This window comes from Martes martes, assembly GCF_963455335.1.
Source record: "Martes martes genome assembly, chromosome: 8".
Taxonomy (NCBI): Eukaryota; Metazoa; Chordata; class Mammalia; order Carnivora; family Mustelidae; genus Martes; species Martes martes.
In genome coordinates, this window is record NC_137895.1 from 58181909 (window position 1) to 58200545 (window position 18637).

Sequence of the window (18637 nt, forward strand, 5' to 3'; positions counted from 1 at the left end):
GAAAAGAAAACTTTGTTACGTGGCTGGTCAAAGGTCCCAGACCCTTTGGAGATTTTCCCGAGGATCCTATCACCTAGATCCACATTTTTTTAGCCAGACCCAGAGAAACCGCTACTCCAGTATCCAAGTCATATTCTTTGGACCACTGGGAACACTTGTAATTAATGACACTGACAGCTGATAATTTTACCAATATGATCACTATAAAAAGACAGAGAACATCAAACTATAGCCCCAATATGCCTGGTCTTGCCTGATACTTAAATCCTAATAACTCTGATTAATGAATCTTGACTTATGGTTTAAATCAGCCAATAGAGAAGATTTATTGAAAAATTGCAGGTGTCTAGTTCAAGGTGAAAACAAAATAATTTATAACACATGGGCCCTGTTCTTAAAGCATCTAGTAGAACTGAGGAGATTTAGGACTTTCCTCACATAGATCAAATAGGGTAATAGAAGGTTAGAGGAGGGATAGATCGTTAAGAGACAGAGTCAACAGATAAGGCTTCAGGGAGGTGAAGTCTTTTTCCTGATTTTAGGATGATCCAAGCAGAAGAAAAGGTATACTGAGTTGAGAAAGAGTACTGCTTGTATGATAGTCAGCAAGAAAACTGGCTGTACCAAGGGGGCAGGGGACAGTGGTGAAGCCGTGAAGTGTGGCCTGTGGCCGATATAAGTAGGATCTTTAAAACTTGGTGTATTTGAATTTGATGCAATAGACATCGATCACAGTAGATGATTACCCAGATAGGACTTAACATAAGCAAAGTGGTATTTCAAGATGATTTAAGCCCTCATTGACATATGAAGAAAGAACTGATTAAAAGCAGGAAAAAAGAATGAAGAGGCTATTGTAAAGATTGATCAAGTGTGATGACAAAAGCCTGAACATGCAATATAATAAAAAGAATAGACACAAGGAAGAGATGACAAGAATTTAACAATATATTCTCTGAACTTGAGAAGCCAGAGGAGAGCCTCAAGATTGTTGGCCCTGACAAGGGAAGTAATGGGGTTTCTCATGGAGGAAACACAGAAGGTAGGTGATTGGAAGTACATGGGTAAAAGGTGAGAGCTGGAGATCAGGACTTGGGCATTGTTCACATTGGATAGCTAACCTGAGTTTATCTACCCATCAGGAAAAAAAAAATACATAGATGTTCTAGGGACTCTAATCACTGTAGGATACTCACTGTGAGGGTGTGTTTTGGAAAGAGAAACAACCAAGGCTCAGCCTAAAAATCATCCATCTCTGCCCCAGACAACCTCACACTTGCTTCCAAAGACTCAAGTTCTGCATGAGTAAGAATCACTGGAGGACCTACCCTCTGACTCATCCCTTTTCACAGTGACAGTTATAAAGGATGTGGGCAGTGGAAGCTGACCCCACGTTTCATCAACAGTTTTCATCAGAGGGGAAGTGAAACGATACACAGTACAACGTTTGGGGGAGGGGACGACTCATTGCAAATGAGAAAGGGGTCCTGACATCTGTTGTCAATTACAAGACAACCCCCGCTCCCTTTCCTCCTTCAACTCTTCAGGCAAACCTCATCGAGTTGTCTCTGTCTCTGGAAAGAAAATTGCTTCTTTTTGGTAGGACACAAATTTAAGTTGCCTGCAATAAATCACAGGAAGGATGGTTTGACATACTACATGCTTCTGAATAGGGCCACGATGATGATATTCTAGAAAGAAGGTCCAGACCTTCCCACGCAGAGATCATGGACATGTCAAAGGAGTGGAGTGGTCTCCAAGGGCTTCTTCAAGCACTGCTGATATCCAGGAACTAAGGAACTGACTTGGAAGCATGGGACAAATAATTAAAAAGAATCCAAGTAACAGACACACAGCATGCGTTGTCTGACAGGGCACGCCAATGGGCAGAGTATGATGTTCTGTAAACCCAACAGCTAGCAATAATATGTCCAAACAAGGACATACTGACAGAGGGTAGCAAGGACTCTGGCTGAAGCACCTGGGTTCAGGCATAGTGCTTTGAGCGCTAGAGGAATTCAAGAGAAAGAAAACACCCCAAATGACAGGGCACAGGGAGGAGAGTAGGAGAGATTCAGGTATGGGGGAACAAGACACAAGACCACTTCCTAAAACTGGAGAACAGGCAGGGGTTTGGTCTCAAGCCAACAAAGCCCGTGACTCACTTACTGGAAATGAGTACGAAGGGGCACAGTTTGTTTGACTAATGGATTAATGTATAGATTAAGATTAAATGTCTAAAAGAAAAAGATAAAGAATCAGTTCTCTAACACTTTATTAACCATCCAGTCCCCTTCCATTAATCCTCTTCTTTAAAAAAAAAAAAAAAAATCCTATCTACTTAGCTTTACCCCTCTTAATTTCAACTAAATTTTCAAGAAGCCATTCCTCGAATTGAATTATTCCAAATAGTCTCCAGAAAAGGAAGACAGGCTTTTGGCTAAGTACCAGACTGAATGTCTCCGTTAGATGGGAGCAAACCACTTTCATTCGTTTTTCTCAGCCATTCAAGTATAGATATTTGTTTCTCCTGCAGCAAGTTCTTTATCACCAGGGCAGTGCTTACCTCCAGTGCAGATGACACCAAAACTATTAATAGATTATGGATATAATAAAGCTGAAGTAGAAAACAGAAGTGTTCTAAAAAGGGAAGTATAAAATGGAAGGGGGAGAAAAAAGCAAATTATTCTGCCTTCCAAGTTAGATGACGACTGTATTGGGACATATTGCAAAAACAATAATGTAACATTTCGATGTTACAATAACGAAATAACATTTCGATATTACAATAAATCATGTTATTGTTACAATAACAATAACATAACATTTCTTAACTACCTGTATTTGGGATTTTTTTTTGCCTGTTTTATCCTGTCAATTGGTGAAAGAAGAAAGAATGTATTAAATTAAATGAAATTTTTAAAAAACTCTGCCTTTGCTCAGAACCAGCTCCTCCGAAATCACTGTTCGCCGTGAATAAAACCCAGACTTCAGTGACTTTGCTGTGGGTGGAAGAGGGAGTAGCTGATTTCTTTGAAGTCTTCTGTCAGCAAGTTGGCTCAAGTCAAGAAACAAAACTCCAGGTACTGTGCTTTTTGGTTGTCCTTGTCTGAGTTCATTTTGATTAAGGCTAATTATCTGAGTAAATTAAAGTCTTATATTTGTTGAAACTATAGAAAATGAAAACAAAAGTTCATCTGCATTTTTGTGTTTCAGTGATAGAAATTAACAGTCAGCTTAGGGCAAGCCTTAAAAATAAGAACCAATTTGCCAAATTGCAAAGTTGATTTTCATCTCCGCATGTATCTTTTGTCCCTCATCCTTAGCTGCCCTGGGTCATACTGAAAACTGAAAGGGGTTCATTTTTCCTATTGCCAATAAATTGATCAGAGGGATAGACACTGTCATATAAAATATAATTTAACAAATATCAACTAATTGCCAGTTATGTGAAAGGCACTATGTGCAACACAAATGGTAGAGTCAATACTTTAAAATTGTTTTCATGTAGTTATGGATATTGCATCAGTCTAGAAATAATTAAGTTAAAATGCAGGTGCCATAGAGAGGTCCATTCTACTAAGAGAATTTAAAGAAGGGACTGTTTCTAGTTACTAAGGAGGACAATTTTGCTTGGGAAAATGAAGGCTGAGAGAGGTGATCGTTAAAGATTTAGAATCGCAAATAGCAGATAGAATGACTGCTGAGTTATTCACCAGGTCAAATCAAAGGCAAGGAGAGAGAAGAACCAGTAGCTCCAAGGGTAACAAAGCCACAAGAAAAAAAAAAAAAGTATTTTATAGCCAGACATGGAAGGGAAAGGTCAAGTTTGTGAGGGACGTCACAAGACGCAGTGTACAGACTAATTCTGTGAACATGAATAATTGATGCTTTTTAAATAATGCAGTTCATGAGATTGAAAAGAAGAAAGGATTTCTGGGAGTAGAAATCTTTTCATATGAGTGTTAAGATAATTTGCTTTGATTTCTTTCCCCTTTTGATATTCTCTTGTACAAACTTATCTCTTTTTTGATCTGTATTGAAGAGCTCATCTTTTTTTCCCTATTCTAAGAATCCTTTTTGCAAATAACTGCTTTGCCAGTAGCAGATTTTCTTCTCTGCACCTACAGTAATGCCTCCCCTTAAGAAAACAATGGTTATACAGCTACTTACTATAACAGAGTCTTGCTAGCAAAAGTCTTTCCTTAGAATCATTCTTTTATAGATGAGTAAAAGAGGTGGAATTGGAAATAAGTGCTGTTGGCTCTCATCTCTTTAGGCAGGAGTGTTTCAGATCCCTGTTTGGGAAAAGAATGTTCTGCTGGCTCATATTTTTATATTGTACTGTGGTAGTTGTCACTGGTCTAACCATTGGCCCATCAAATTAACAATTTGTTCTACTCAAGAATACGTTAATATTAAATGTTTTTGAGAACACAAAATTGCCGTGACTTTGGCGAATGCTGTTTAAAAGCTGGGAATGCAGACAAAGGGGATAGTGTCCTTAATATACAAAGAGCAACTAAAAATAGAAAAAAATACAGACAAATAACCCAAAACAAATATTTCATAGGAAATAAACACTAAAGACACTTAAACATATGGAAAGATGATCAAGTTCACTCACAATAAAAGAAATGCAAAATGAACCTACAATGAGGTGCAATTTCCTCTAACTAGATTGGAAAAACTCAGAGTTTACAGATATATTAGATTGGAAGGAGATGGATTGGAAGGAGAAGAGATGTTGTCACACAGCATCACATGCAGCAGGATAACTTGGAATATGCCTATAGAAGAAAATTTCTTGGGACACCTGGGTGGCTCAGTCAGTTAAGTGTCTGCCTTGGGCTCAGGTCATACCCCAGGGTCCTGGGATCGAGTCCTGCATCAGGCTCCCTGCTCAGCAGTGAGTCTGCTTCTCCCTCTTCCTCTTCCTCTCCCCACACCAGTCATGCTCTCTCTCTTTCCCTCTCTCAAATAAATAAATAAAATCTTCAAAAAATGAAAAATTTAAAAGAAGACAATCTATCAATAGATTTCAAAATTTTGAAAAATGTTCAAATTTTGGGCCCATCATTCAGCTGGGGGGCAAAATGAATACCCACATCTATATGTACATCCATACATATGCACACACACACACACACACACACACACACACACACAGGTTTTGTGTATGAATCTGTATGTGTGTACATGCATACACACATATGTGTATTAAGCGTGTGTGTGTGTGTCCATATATGTTTGTTCTCATAATTAAAAATTTGTCTGTTGTAGCATGGTTAGTAATAGCAAAAAATCAGAGACAACTGAGACATTCCTCAGGAGGGGACTGGTTAAATATTTCGGTGAATTTCTGCACAGCCTTTAAGAAGAATCGATCAGCTTTATCTGTGCTGGTGTGGGAAGAGCACCAAAATATACCGATAACCAAGGTAAAACATGCAAACCATGTTATCACTTAGGTTTTGCTTAGCTGTATCTTATGTTTTCACATTCATAAAATATAGATGGGAAGGAAAAAAAAAAAAAAAACCTGACAACAATGGCGCCTTCTGTGGAGGAGAACTGGGTAGATAGAAAGTAGGGAAAGAAGGAAACTTACTTTTCACTGCTGTCCTTTTGCATCTTTTAAACACTTTACTCTGTTTATGTATTACCCACTCAACTCTGAAGAACAGACTAAAAAAACACAAAACAGATGAAGATAATATGACACTCATCTTATGTTCTGCATCTCCAGGAACCAATTGCTGTTTCCTCCCATGTTGTGACCATCTCCAGCCTCCTTCCTGCCACTGCCTACAACTGTAGTGTCACCAGCTTCAGCCACGACAGCCCCAGTGTCCCCACATTCATAGCCGTCTCGACAATGGGTAATTACTTGCGTTCGTGGCATCTGTTGTCTTTGGAAGTTCTATCTTTCTAGATTTTCCTTCCATTGTCTTTTCAAATATAGGTAGTCTATGCTTTTACTAGAACCACGTTCTGTTGAAACATTCAGGCTCTGGGGACAGGGAGACCGTCACTGCACTTACTCCCTGTGTGATTGAGGGAAAGATATTGACCAGCTATGAACCTCTGCTTTCCCATCTACAAAACTGGAATCATAATATACCCGCCTTGTTGAGCTGTATTGACACATAGAAATGAAGCGCTGAAAGCCCTAATATCCACCGTGTGACTGAGAGCTGCTCCCGTCCACTCCACGGGCCTCATCCTCCTCCCCAGCGGTGGCCACAGTATCCTGATCCACTCGGGCTCTCCTGTGGTCTCCTGGGCCCTCAGTCATCCCTGGTCAAGTGATGACATTACTAAATTCCTGGGACAAAACGGGCAAGTTCCCAATCAAGCCAAACTATCGGCGGGGTGGGGGGGGGGTGTTGGTATTGTGGAATTAGAAATAATGAAAACTCTAGAAAAATGGTGCTTCCCCCCCCCTTTTTTTTCCTTCTGAGTTATATGTGTCACTGCCTTGTTGTTGGAGGCTGACTCAGCAGTCCGAGATCACCCACGAAGACACCTGTGTAACAGTGCCGCTCTCAGTGTCACGTGATCCCTTCACTGGCTGCATTCCCATTTCTGTCGCATTCATCGTATGTGTTTCTACTCAATGATGATGAGAGCCACCTTCTGTTTGTTTTCTGTTTTAAATTTTTATTTTTCCGGAAAAGGGGACCAAAAATGGACCCACAAAGGATATTAATAGTCTCTCACTTCTGTGTGCTTGGACGCCATTCCAAGTAGCCTTTCCTGTTCACTATTCCTTGTCATGGCTACAGCAACCCAGTGAAGTAGGTGTATTATTCAACTTACTTACGAGTGAGGAAAATGAAGCCTGGAGAGACAGATAAAATAGCTTCTCCGAATGGCAGCTAGTAGTCAAATGAACTTGAAAAAGGTCTCCTGACCATGAGTCTAATGTTCCTTCTGTTCAATTACTCTGCCTGGAAGTGGGAGTCCTGCTGGCCCAAATGGGAAGTGGAAAACAAACAGAGACGTAGGGACTGAATGTGCCCCCAGTTCTGTGATTTTATGGTCAATGCAGAGGATGGTGTCATTCTCCCCTGCTCTGGTCCTTCTCTGGTTAAGAGTTTTATGAAAACATTTGAAATATATTCTCACTTCAGATGTGCATGTGCCACAGCAGCCTCCATATAAGTAGAGAGAAGGGACATAGCCCTGTTTTTAAAGACCCTATGCCTTATTAATAGGTTTAATCTCTTGAGTTGTGCAGATGGAAAACCTCTCAACATATGGTTACAGATCATCAGAATGCGTGCTTCTAGCGACGTGTTAAGTGCTGCAGCAGATGGTAGCTTGCTAATGCCTTTTTCATATACATTATTCGTTGTGAGCATAATATACAGTTGTGCTTTCTGACTTTAAAGTCATAGGCATAAAATGAAAACCTGCCACTCTCTAAACTTCTGAAAACCCTAAACAGTCATAATACATGGTGATGACTTCTAGATTTTTTTTTTTTTTTTTTTAGTTTCAAAGGAATTTAAACTATGGTCCAGGCATTATTCACATTGTACAGTTCTCCTGGATAAGAACATTTGGGATGTAATGCTTTGAGATGAACACAATCCTGCCAGGCACCTGAACGCCATTTTTCAACCTACTTTACAAGGTTGTATTTGACCATGAGGAAGTCATTGTCGGCTTGGGGAAATATCACTATTGCTGTTGTTGTCATCATTATATGTTCAGTGGTGTTAAAAATCAATGGAAAATGATGAGTGGTTTGGTTAGTTTCATGTAATAAAGTTATAATGAAAATGCATGGCTTTTCTCTTCAGTTACAGAGATGAACCCTAATGTGGTAGTCATCTCAGTGTTGGCCATCCTCAGCACTCTGTTAATTGGACTGCTGCTCGTGACCCTTATCATTCTGAGGAAAAAGCATCTCCAGATGGCAAGGTAAGGTCAGTTTGGTTGATTTTTTTACACAAGGGCTTTAAAACATTTTAATTTATCTTACAGATCTGCTTTCGCAGACCAAAATTGTACAGCAGGGCTTTCAAGTATTTTAACTCATAATTTAATTTATGAATGTTTTAAAAATTATTTTAATAATATTAAAATATTTTAATGTATAATTTAAAATACTTTAATTTAATATTTAAATTGTATAGCGGTAAGTTTGATTTTGGTTTTCAGTATCTGTTTTGTGTTTTTGAAGTAGACTTTTAAATGTTATCTTAGAAAACATGATCATGGAAAAGACAAAGCAAAAGATTGTTTACACAAATCCAGACCTCTTGTCATTTTAAGAGACCCATGCAAAGAGATCCACTAGTGACATTTGGATACTTTCAAACATACTTTGGAGAAAAATAAAGATCTCTGGCTACTCAATATGATTCATGAGAAGAGTGAATATATGAAGAGACCACAAGAAAGGGAAAAAAAGTCCCTCTCTTCATCAGTTCTGCCAAAGCTGTTTTATCAGAAAACATTTGTAGAGTTTATGATTAGATCCATTGGAGGTCCCCTATTAGTTTTGTTCCTACTACTCAGAGTTCAGGCAGTTTTCATTTTTCTTGCAGCTAGAAAAGACTTTTGATTTATGATTTTAGTGATTCCCTATTCCTTTGACCACCGATGCATTTCTTATCAAAGCACATTCTCAAGTATTTTCAGCAGTCCCCTATATTATCAGAAAAATCCATCAATTCTCTTAAAAATTGTTACCTAGGGACGCCTGGGTGGCTCAGTTGGTTAAGCCACTGCCTTTGGCTCAGGCCATGATCGCAGGGTCCTGGGATCAAGGCCCGCATCGGGCTCCTTGCTCCGAAGGGAGCCTGTTTCTCTCTCTGCCTCTGCCTGCCACTCTGCCTGCTTGTGTGTGCGTGCTCTCTCTCTCTCTCTGTCTGACAAATAAATAAATAAATAAAATATTTTTAAAAAAAATTGTTACCTCGAATACTGCTGGGTTTGGGAAATTTGGTTCAAATTTTTATTTACCCAGTGTTAGCCTGCTGAATTGTCTATCAACATCCTTCTTTCTCAGAGTTCTATCAGTTGCCTAGTCATAAATAAACTTATCAATCCAATAATGATCTAATCAGTGTCTTATCTGGCATAACTAAATAAAAATCAGACATCCAAGCTGTCTATTAGGAAATTGAGAACATGGCTGGAGATATGTACGTAAAGAAATATATTTAAAGGTATAAACTGACCTACCCCAGAAAGGAGATAAAAATGGGATTCCCTGAGGCATCAGGGTGGCTCAGTCAGTTAAGCATCTGCCTTCGGCTCAGGTCATGATCCCAGGGTCCTGGAATAGAGTCCTACATCAGGCTCCCTGTTCAGCGGGAAACCTGCTTCTCCCTCTCCCACTCCCCCCGCTTGTGTTCCCTCTTTTGCTGTGTCTCTCTCTGTCAAATAAGTAAATAAAATCTTTTTTAAAAATGGGATTCCCTGAACATAGAGAAAAGAGATTGGTTTTGAATATAAAAATCAAGCTTTATGACTGTTGGCATTTAAACTAATCTTAGAAGCTACTGGGGCTCATATTGAGAGCTCTGAAATTACACTCCTTGGGATCAGATCCTAATTTACAATCTATATGACCTTGTGCAGTTCACTGAAACTTCATTCATTAATATGAACAAATATTAATGGCTATTTTGATAAATATTAATGGCCACCCGCTATGTGCCAGACTCTCCCAGATGCTTGCGGTATGACAGTATATAAAATGGACAAGAATTTCTGCCTTCATGGAGCTCCTATTCTAGCAGAGGAGGTAGACAATAAATTACACTGATGTAAGCAAAAAGGTTGTGTGGTATGTGAGCCGATAGAAAGGGAAAAACAATAGAACAGTAAGGGAAATTAAGAGTACAGATGTCTGGAGTATACAGACAGGAGCTCAGGGAGCTGGATAGGTCTCAATGAAGAGATGGTACTTGAGAAAAGATGTGAAGAATATAAGGGAGTTAGCCATGTGTTTTCTGGCAGAAGAGTATGAGCAGTAGAGGGAAGGGCCAGTGGAAAGGCCCTGAGGCAGGAACATGTTCACAAAGTAGCAGGAAGGTTAGTGCAGCTAACGTAGAGGAAATGAAGGGGGGAGCAGCAGGAGATAATGTCAAATTACACAGAGCCTTGTAAACCTACAACTCTCGCTGTTATTCTGAGTCGAGCCACTGCAGGACTTGGGGCAGAAGAGCCAGCTTGCATGAGAAAACAGTCTCTAGGGGTGCCTGAGTGGCTCAGTGGGTTAAAGCCTCTGCCTTCAGCTCAGGTCGTGATCCCAGGGTCCTGGGATCGAGCCCCACATCGGGCTTTCTGCTCAGCGGGGAGCCTGCTTCCCCCTCTCTCTCTCTGTCTGCCTCTCTGCCTACTTGTGACCTCTGTCTGCCAAATAAATAAATCAAATCTTTAAAAAAAAAAAAAAAGAAAAACTAATGAAGTGTATAAAGTAACAAAGTGTATAGCAAAGTGTATAGAGCCTGGGAGCAGGGGGAAGACTGTTTACGGAGAAGAGATGGGAATAGCCCCTACGTTAGTGGGTGGTGAGGAGCAAGGGTGCCGTAACTGGAAAGCACGCAGCAAATGTGAGCTCATAATAGAAATAGTGGCGGGGCTGGTAATAAGCGTGGTGACAGGTACGATTCCAGGAGCCCTCTTGGTGCGTGCAGCAAGATGTTTAGAAGTGGTTCTGCTTCAGCCAGGCTACCATTAGAGCAGAGATTCCTCCCATTTTTTGTGTCATGATCCTTTCCGGCAATCTGATTAAGCCTGTGGCGCTCTTCCAAGAATAACGCTTTCTTTTTAAGTGCAAAAAATAAAATACATAGGATTAAAAAGAAATTAATTCTATGAAAATGCATGTAATGCATTTAAAAAACAAATGCATTACATGTTACTTTATTAATATATTAGATAATATTTAGTAGGGTATCTAATAACTCTCATGATTTCATCAGAGTGATGATTATGAACAATACTTCAACATCTGCAGCAGGTTCATTATAGAAAAACATCTGTAGTTTCTGTGGTTAGCAATTTCACCAGTACTGATGATACTATTGTGGTCTATTGCCTATTTTAGTAATTAAAAGAATTGCTAAATTTCAGGTAGAGGTTGTGAAAACAAGAGTACTTTTTGCCTACTATGTTCATGGAGCTCTAAATTCCATCCTTGAACCCCAGATAAGAACCTTTGAATTACAGGGTAAAATAATTCCTATATATGGGAAATTGAAAGAGGAAAATGAATTGATGATGTGTAATTTTTAACACAGCATGATATAACAATATAGTGCATTTTTCAAAGAAGAAAACGGTTCTCAGAACATGGTAATAAGAACAGGGAGATCGTTAAGGTGATTAGCAGGTATGTCAATAATGTCAAAATCTCTGCTTCAATTCTGAGTAAGTCCATCAATTTCATCTAGGGGGGAAAATGAGATGCGTGAGTGCTGGTGAGCTGTGTTGTTTATCCTTGACATTAGGCAAAGGTGATAAAGGCATGAGAATATGTACACCTTTGCCTTCCACTTCTGGAAAAAAAAACAAACTTTAATAATATTTTCTACTGACAGATTAATAAGCAACCTTTTGGATAAGAGGCTCTGCATGAGCCAATCTGATTCAGTATGTCTCACTCTTTCTCCTCTCACCTCAAGTGATGAATCTCATGGGCATCCTGACATGAGGGGAACATTTTGGAGGAAAAAAAAATCCAATTTGATCCACCACCATTTTAGAGAAGAAATCAAAATGCTTTAAAATCAACCCCACAAAGAATATGTGCTAAAAACAGAAAACCCTCAGGCTAGGAGGCTTTGTGGAAAATATTATACCCCAAATAGTTCAAAGATTTATGTTAGGATCATGAGTGCCCTTTGGAAAGGATTGTAAACCAAATCCTCTTGGCTTCAAATAACATGATTAGGGCATGTGCAACCTTATGAAAAACTTTTTTATCTTTCTATTTTACATTGCATGCAAAAGAGGAACACATGGAATTTATATTAGCTTATTTTTTTAATTGAATGCTGTGATGATAAGCCAGTAGAGGCTTTCTTTTATGTCAAGGTAAAAGAGTTCTCTGTCAAGCAGTAACCTTGATTTTGTGGTTCCTTTCGAACAGGGAATGCGGAGCAGGAACCTTTGTCAATTTTGCATCTTTGGAGAGGGATGGAAAGCTTCCATACAATTGGTGAGCGTCACTTTGGAACAAGCCTCTAGATAGCTTATCTATGCTGTGTGTGTGCTCCAGACTTTATTTTACTCTTTTGGAGGGTTACATGGGTTTGTCTGATTGTGCTTTCACAACTTTGGAAAGAGTGGACCTTCCAAAGTTAGATTTTTGTCACTGAATATATTAGTTTGTATAGGTTTACTATGTTATGAGGTAGAGAAAATATCTTAGTCTGCTGACCATTCACTATATTAAACAAAGGACTAATACAGGCATGGGTGTAGCCCCAAACCTTGCTGAAGAAGGGCTTCACTGCAGGAGTCACACTGAAGGAGTAAGTGGTGACGATGGCACAGGACAGACCCCAGTGAGGCAGCAGGAGACAGGGCAGCATCTCTATTTCCAACTGACATTTCAGTGCCTGAGAATACGAGCCCCCACTTCTGTTCAGAATCGAGGAGACATATTCAGTCCAGGGCTCTCGACTCTTACACTTACGGGTAAATAAATAGCAAAGGCAATAAAGTCCCATGGGAAAACCTGGCCTTATTTTATTTTTTTCCCCATGCTTGAGTATTAAGGACCTAAAAGGAGGAGGTATTTGGAGAATTAAGAAAGCATTATCAGGAGACTAAATTGCTTGATATTATACCTTAACACTGATATGTGAGAATTAACAATCCTATCCGCTGTGCACTGCAATGGGTACCCAACAAAACTGTTAATGAAGTCACCATTTAATATAAAGCCAGCACTGCTTACATGATCAGGTTGGTTTCTTTTGCAAGCCACCATGCAAAGCACATAATTTAAATGGATACATTTCATGTTAATCCTTGGTAAATGGTCTTTCTTTTTCTTGTTTTCCTAATCCCCTAAAATGGTGATCTTCAAAAAATAGATAGGTGAGACTAGAAACTTTACAGAATCCGTGAAGAAGGGAGGGCTTTAATTGGAATATAACTTCTGCTTCCCTGAATGGGTATCTAGCAGTGGAAAGTCTACTTGAAATAGGATTCTTTTTAATAAGACAATATGTTGTACTATTTTTAAATTTTAGCCTGAATGGAATTTTGCTATTTAACTATAACTAATCCAACTGTAAAGAAGGAAAACTCATAACCCCTCAATGGGGAAAAGTTATTCAACAGTTTTTTCTAGGTTTCTTCAAATATATTAACAGTCTTGCCAAGTTTAAGAAACTTAAATCACTGATCCTTGTCTGCCCCCCCCCTTTAAAAAGGCCCAGTCACAAAGCAGGGAAGAACAGCCCATCTAGAAATTGACCCAATCATACCTGGGACTCAGGGCAGCTGTCTATGTATTGACTAACTGCACACTCAGTCCCAATTGATAGAATATGGGACACCAGTTATGGGAGAGCTAAGGCAAAAGAGAATTCACTTCAGGACCTTTCTAGAAAATCTACAAAACTCTCCCCCTGCTCTTGGCAAAGACAGTTTTGCCAGCACCAGCCTGTTCTGGCTGACAGAATAGATTTCTCAGTGGAAACTTGTAGTGACTAAAGTGACAAAGTGACAGCATTTCTCCTCCTACTTCCCAGTGTAGCTATAGACGCAGACATGGGCTATTTTAAAATCAACATTAATGAATGCTCTATTTTGCACATGGTTTAAATACCTGGAATTTCATTCACATCCTACTTTTTAGACCAGTAGGCTGAATTAGAAACAAAGTACGAGGAAATACTCTTGCTCTCACTCAGCTCAATATTAGTCATATTACGGACCAGGCAGGTTCATGAGCTACTTGTCTTGAATCAATGATACCTGAGCACCCTCCCATAGCTCTGTTTTAAGGGTTATTTTTCAGCGATGGTGAATTTACTTAAACTAAAAGTAATATAGAAAGTCACACCTGAGAGTGCAGCTTTATAAGAATGCGCCCCAGAAGCTTGAGGTCTTTCCCAGAATCAGCATAGGCAGAAATTGACCTTTGGTAGATATTTCCTCACACAAGCCGCTGTTAGTGATCAAATGATGCTATAATGGTTCCTTAAAATAGGTTCATGCATGGCAGAGATAATAATATGCAAGAATAAGACTGAAGATAATTAATGAGGTATTTAAGAGCCTCATTAAACTGAATGTAAAATGTAATCACTTAATAGCAGACTAATCGACACAAAATAAGTTGAAAGGAATATATCTGATTACCGTATGGATGTGTGTGAATAAAACTGGTGTTGGCAATATGAGAGCACGTAAACCCTCACGTTTCAGATGGAATAATATTTAATTGTAATTAAGATGCTTGTCATTTTAATTGATCCCTGTAGGTGATTTACTGATATCTGTTCACAGTTTATGTTACTAACTCTTGCCACTTTTTCATCTTTACATCTGTTATATCTATTAATGCTCACAGGCGTAGGAGTATATTTGCTTTCTTAACCCTGCTACCCTCATGTCTTTGGACTGATTATCTTTTGGCATTTTATATTAATCCTTGGTAAGTGATTTTTTTTTTTTTTTTACTGTTTACGTAACACAAAGTCTATAAAGTTAGCTCTCCAGAAGTAAAACCGAAAGGAAAAATTCTCTTTAATTATCTGATGTGTTTGGGAAGCATCTAAAATTATTAATCATGTGTTGAAATGGATTAAAAGAGTTTATGGTACCAACATGCTAACTAACTATAATGTTTTTCCAATTAAAATTTTCTTCTCGGGATGTTCTTGGCAAGCTTCTCTTCCATTTACTACAAGTCATTTGTTTCTTCATTCAGTCAATGCATTGGCTTCTCATCTTTGTAAATGATGCTTTCCATTTTCCTTACCATCTCCATCCATTAGAAGGCCTCGTATTTCCAAAACGGAAGAAATGCATTTAGGTAGAGAAGTGCAGAATATTATTTGTTTGCGGTGTAAGTGTTTTCATAGTAATGCTAACTCAATGAATATTGAGCAACTAAGTGCAAAGCCTCATTATTTAATTATCTTATTTAATTGTCCCCACAACTCTGCACAGCCCCATCCTAGACACATGGAAATAGAGGCTTAAGGAGATTATCTTAACATCATACCACTATATAGAGAATCCAGGTTCCAATCCACAGTGTCTCCAAAATCTATTCTTTTCTCCATAAAAAGCAGCTTCTTTAAATTCTCCTTTTCTTAAATTTTAAATCATCTTAATAATCAAATCTCAAATAGTATCCTTTTCAGTTTGCATAAAATCTAATAACAATAATTTTGAAATCTGGGACTAACATATCTAGAAGAACTGTTTCCTTTCCTGAGCAGCAGGAGAAAAGGTAGTAGTTTCCTGACCAAAAACAAAAATCATTGTCCTGAAGTATCCAAGGTGTTTAGGTACTAAATTATGTACGGACAGATCCAGATATATGAACAAGTTCAGAAGAACTTAGAAAAAAGCAATAAAAATAGCTCATGAGGGGCCCCTGGGTGGCTCAGTGGGCTCAGGTCATGATCCCAGGGTCCTGGGATAGAGCCCTGCATCCGGCTCTCTACTCGGCAGGGAGCCTGCTTCCTCCTCTCTCTCTGCCTGCTTCTCTGCCTACTTGTGATCTCTGTCAAATAAATAAATAAAATCTTAAAAAAAAAAAAAATAGCTCATGAACTGGAAAAAATGGCGCCTGAGTGGGGAGAGTGGGGGAAGAGTGAAAGATGAAAAGCAATCTATAGAGTTATTTATTCCAAAAGGCAGTTGATCAAATGTTCCTCAGCTCCTCCAAGGACAGAATAAACACAGCCAGCAAGGTTAGGATTTCAAGTTGCAATGGAAGAAATACCAAAAAGGACTTCCTCACAAAAGAAATTAATACCAGCATGGGGAGAGGGTTGTTTTGTTTTGTTTTGTTTTGTTTTGAAGAGACCAGAGGAAAAGTGTTGAAACATGGTAGACACTGATGTGCTAAGTAATGGAATCAGAAGAATGTCCTAGATGATGACTCATTCGCTGTTACTCCAAGTTGGGTTTAATAACAGTTTTGAGTATAGGGCTTTACAATAGCCAAAACGATATTTTAAACATTTGACATCAGATAGTATTCAGGTACGAGTAGTGCCAAAATTCCTTCAAAATTTTGACCTTCAAAATATGCATCACTTTTCACTCAACACCTACTAATCGTTCTCAAGTATTCTACCTATCGTCAGAATACTTGTACCCAATACCCTTAAAGTACCCTCCATGATTTCAGTTCAAATGCAAGCAAGAAAGATGCATATACTATTGTATTAATTTTTCTGCTTAATTCTCTGACTTTCCCACAGTATGGTTTCTACCCTTGTATCAGGCCTGTGCTTTTTTTGCATATCTTTCTTAATAGGTCTCCCTGATGCACACATCTTCAAATTCCAACAACCCCTTCACGGTCTGCTATTTATAGTACGGATCAACTAGCATGAGACCCAACTTAGGGGGGAAACTTTCAGTAGTTGTGTTTGTCTTTTTGTTTAGAGTCTTTTTGTTTGTTTGTTTGTTTAAAAAAGAAACAAACCTTCAGTCATTTTTAGAAGAATGGTCTTGAGACTGTAAATGGTTATCTCCAGGTGAGAAGAGAAGGCAAAACATGGCGCCCCAGGCTTTCTGTCACTTTCAGTAAGCCATACACATAGAAACCAATGAGAATACACTAAACATGAACTCTGTTTTCAGCCCTAGGCTTGTGCTAGGTCACATACAACAAAAGGAAAATACACAATCCTTGTTTTGTTTTGTTTTGTTTTCTTCAGGTACAGCTAGCCTAGCACTCCCAAAGCCACCCAAGGTCCCTACTGTTGGCAACTTTTCTCTTCTTCTAGTAACACATGGATGTTTCCCCCTGCTTTCATTTCCTAGATAGTCATTTTTAAACCTCCTCCAGATGCGTCTACTTCATATTTCACCTTGTCTGTTAACAACCACTAGAAACAGAGCCACCCACCCACCTCCTTCCTCACACACAGCCTGGTCTCTTCTCTAAACTGCCAACTTCGTGGGAATAGATGTTCCCATTAATTTTTTTTTAAATCTTCCTGATGGGTGGTCCGTGTGGATATCAGGAAACGCTTTCTCTCTCATCGTGTTGCTCGAATCTTCTCCCAGGGCGATAGCAAAACCGGAGCCGGTCACCAGTGCCCGAGGTGGCTTAGTCTTAAGATGGTATTTTGCCAGGATTTCTGGCTACCCTCATCTCTATTCGGGTTTCCTAGTCAGAGAAAACCATTTCTTTTGGACCAGCTCTATCTGGATTCATTGTTACTACTCTTTTTATGAACGCCATAGTCACCTCCTGCTCTGCTGAAGTATTCATCTGCCTGCTCGAAACCCGCCACAGTTGTCATTTTAACCGTGAAGCAACATTTAGTTTAAACTGCTCAGCTTTCCTCCTGGTTATTGCATATTTTATTCAGAGAATGATATAACTCTGAACGCCTTTTTAAGAGTTGGAGATGATATCCAGTTAGCTCATGAAAAAGTAAGTAGCGCTTGGGAAGTTGGGGACAGTTAGAGTATTGTGGGTTGTTTCAGGGTGGTTTTGTTTGTTTGTTTTTAGTCATTGTAAATCCCATTCTTCTTCCATTGCCTCTTTTCATATTACCCTTCGCAATGAATTCCTGTCTGTCCGGCTTTCCAAGATCTCATAACCATGAAGGACTTACGCATCTTAACTTCTTGCAGTCATTAAGATTTTGAACCTTCCCTAACTGATAAAACTAAAAGAGAAAATTAACAGATGTGCATGACCGTGTATGCCTATATGCTGTTTGTCTATGCGTGTTATCAATGACTCAAAAAATCTTTTGCAATGACAGGATGACACCCTAAACATCACCTCAAATGTTCATGATAACAGGCACACACATTAGCTCTTTCCATAAAGTCCCGATGTCCAAATGGCTGGCAAAAACCTTCATTTACATGTTTAAAAGTGAATCGTCCCCTAATTTAAGTCTTAGAATTAGCGCAACAATTGAAAAGGTAGGAAAATTCCATCTGCATGGCCGTGCAGTCTCATAATTCAGTCCTGTCCTTGTCCCACAGCCTAAGGATATGAGAATTTGGAATCTTTGGGAATTCTGCAAAATCTAAGCAGAACATGAAGGTTGTACACAAATCATGAAGACATACACTTAAACGTACACTTTTGGCATTAAGTTATTGAAAACATGTGGTAGAATTTTACATTCTATGTAAAATTCAATCAATGAATGATATTGAAAGAAAAAAAGTGCCTGTCTTCCAGGAATCAGGTTTCTACACAGCTGATGAACAGTAGCAGCTTAATATTTCAGCACTGAATTTATTCAGTGTCACTCTACCACATACATTTGTTTCTTCCCAGTTTCCCTTAAAGTCTGTTTGGGTAGGAAAAGTTTGGTTTGGGGTTTGTTTTTGTCTTTCCCACTCCCAATCGCCAAATATGTTGGAAGCCTCCTGACTTCACCAAACCATTAGTTATCTCAGCGAACATTCCTCTGTCATAAAGGACCAAAGTCAT

General features: G+C 39.0%; 1 protein-coding gene across 2 annotated transcripts in view; it reads left to right on the plus strand.

Moving 5' to 3' along the window:
- PTPRO (protein tyrosine phosphatase receptor type O) overlaps positions 1-18637 on the plus strand; it is a gene marked incomplete at its 5' end in the record, with an annotated part of 233570 nt that overhangs the window by 185599 nt on the left and 29334 nt on the right. Inside the window, 5 exons of one of the 2 annotated variants that reach the window (XM_080810594.1) lie at positions 2944-3083; positions 5750-5882; positions 7812-7932; positions 12119-12187; positions 14558-14641. In XM_080810594.1, coding sequence (XP_080666720.1) covers positions 2944-3083; positions 5750-5882; positions 7812-7932; positions 12119-12187; positions 14558-14641 — 547 coding nt within the window. The remainder of the gene's footprint in view (positions 1-2943; positions 3084-5749; positions 5883-7811; positions 7933-12118; positions 12188-14557; positions 14642-18637) is intronic. The other variant, XM_080810595.1, reaches the window with a different exon arrangement.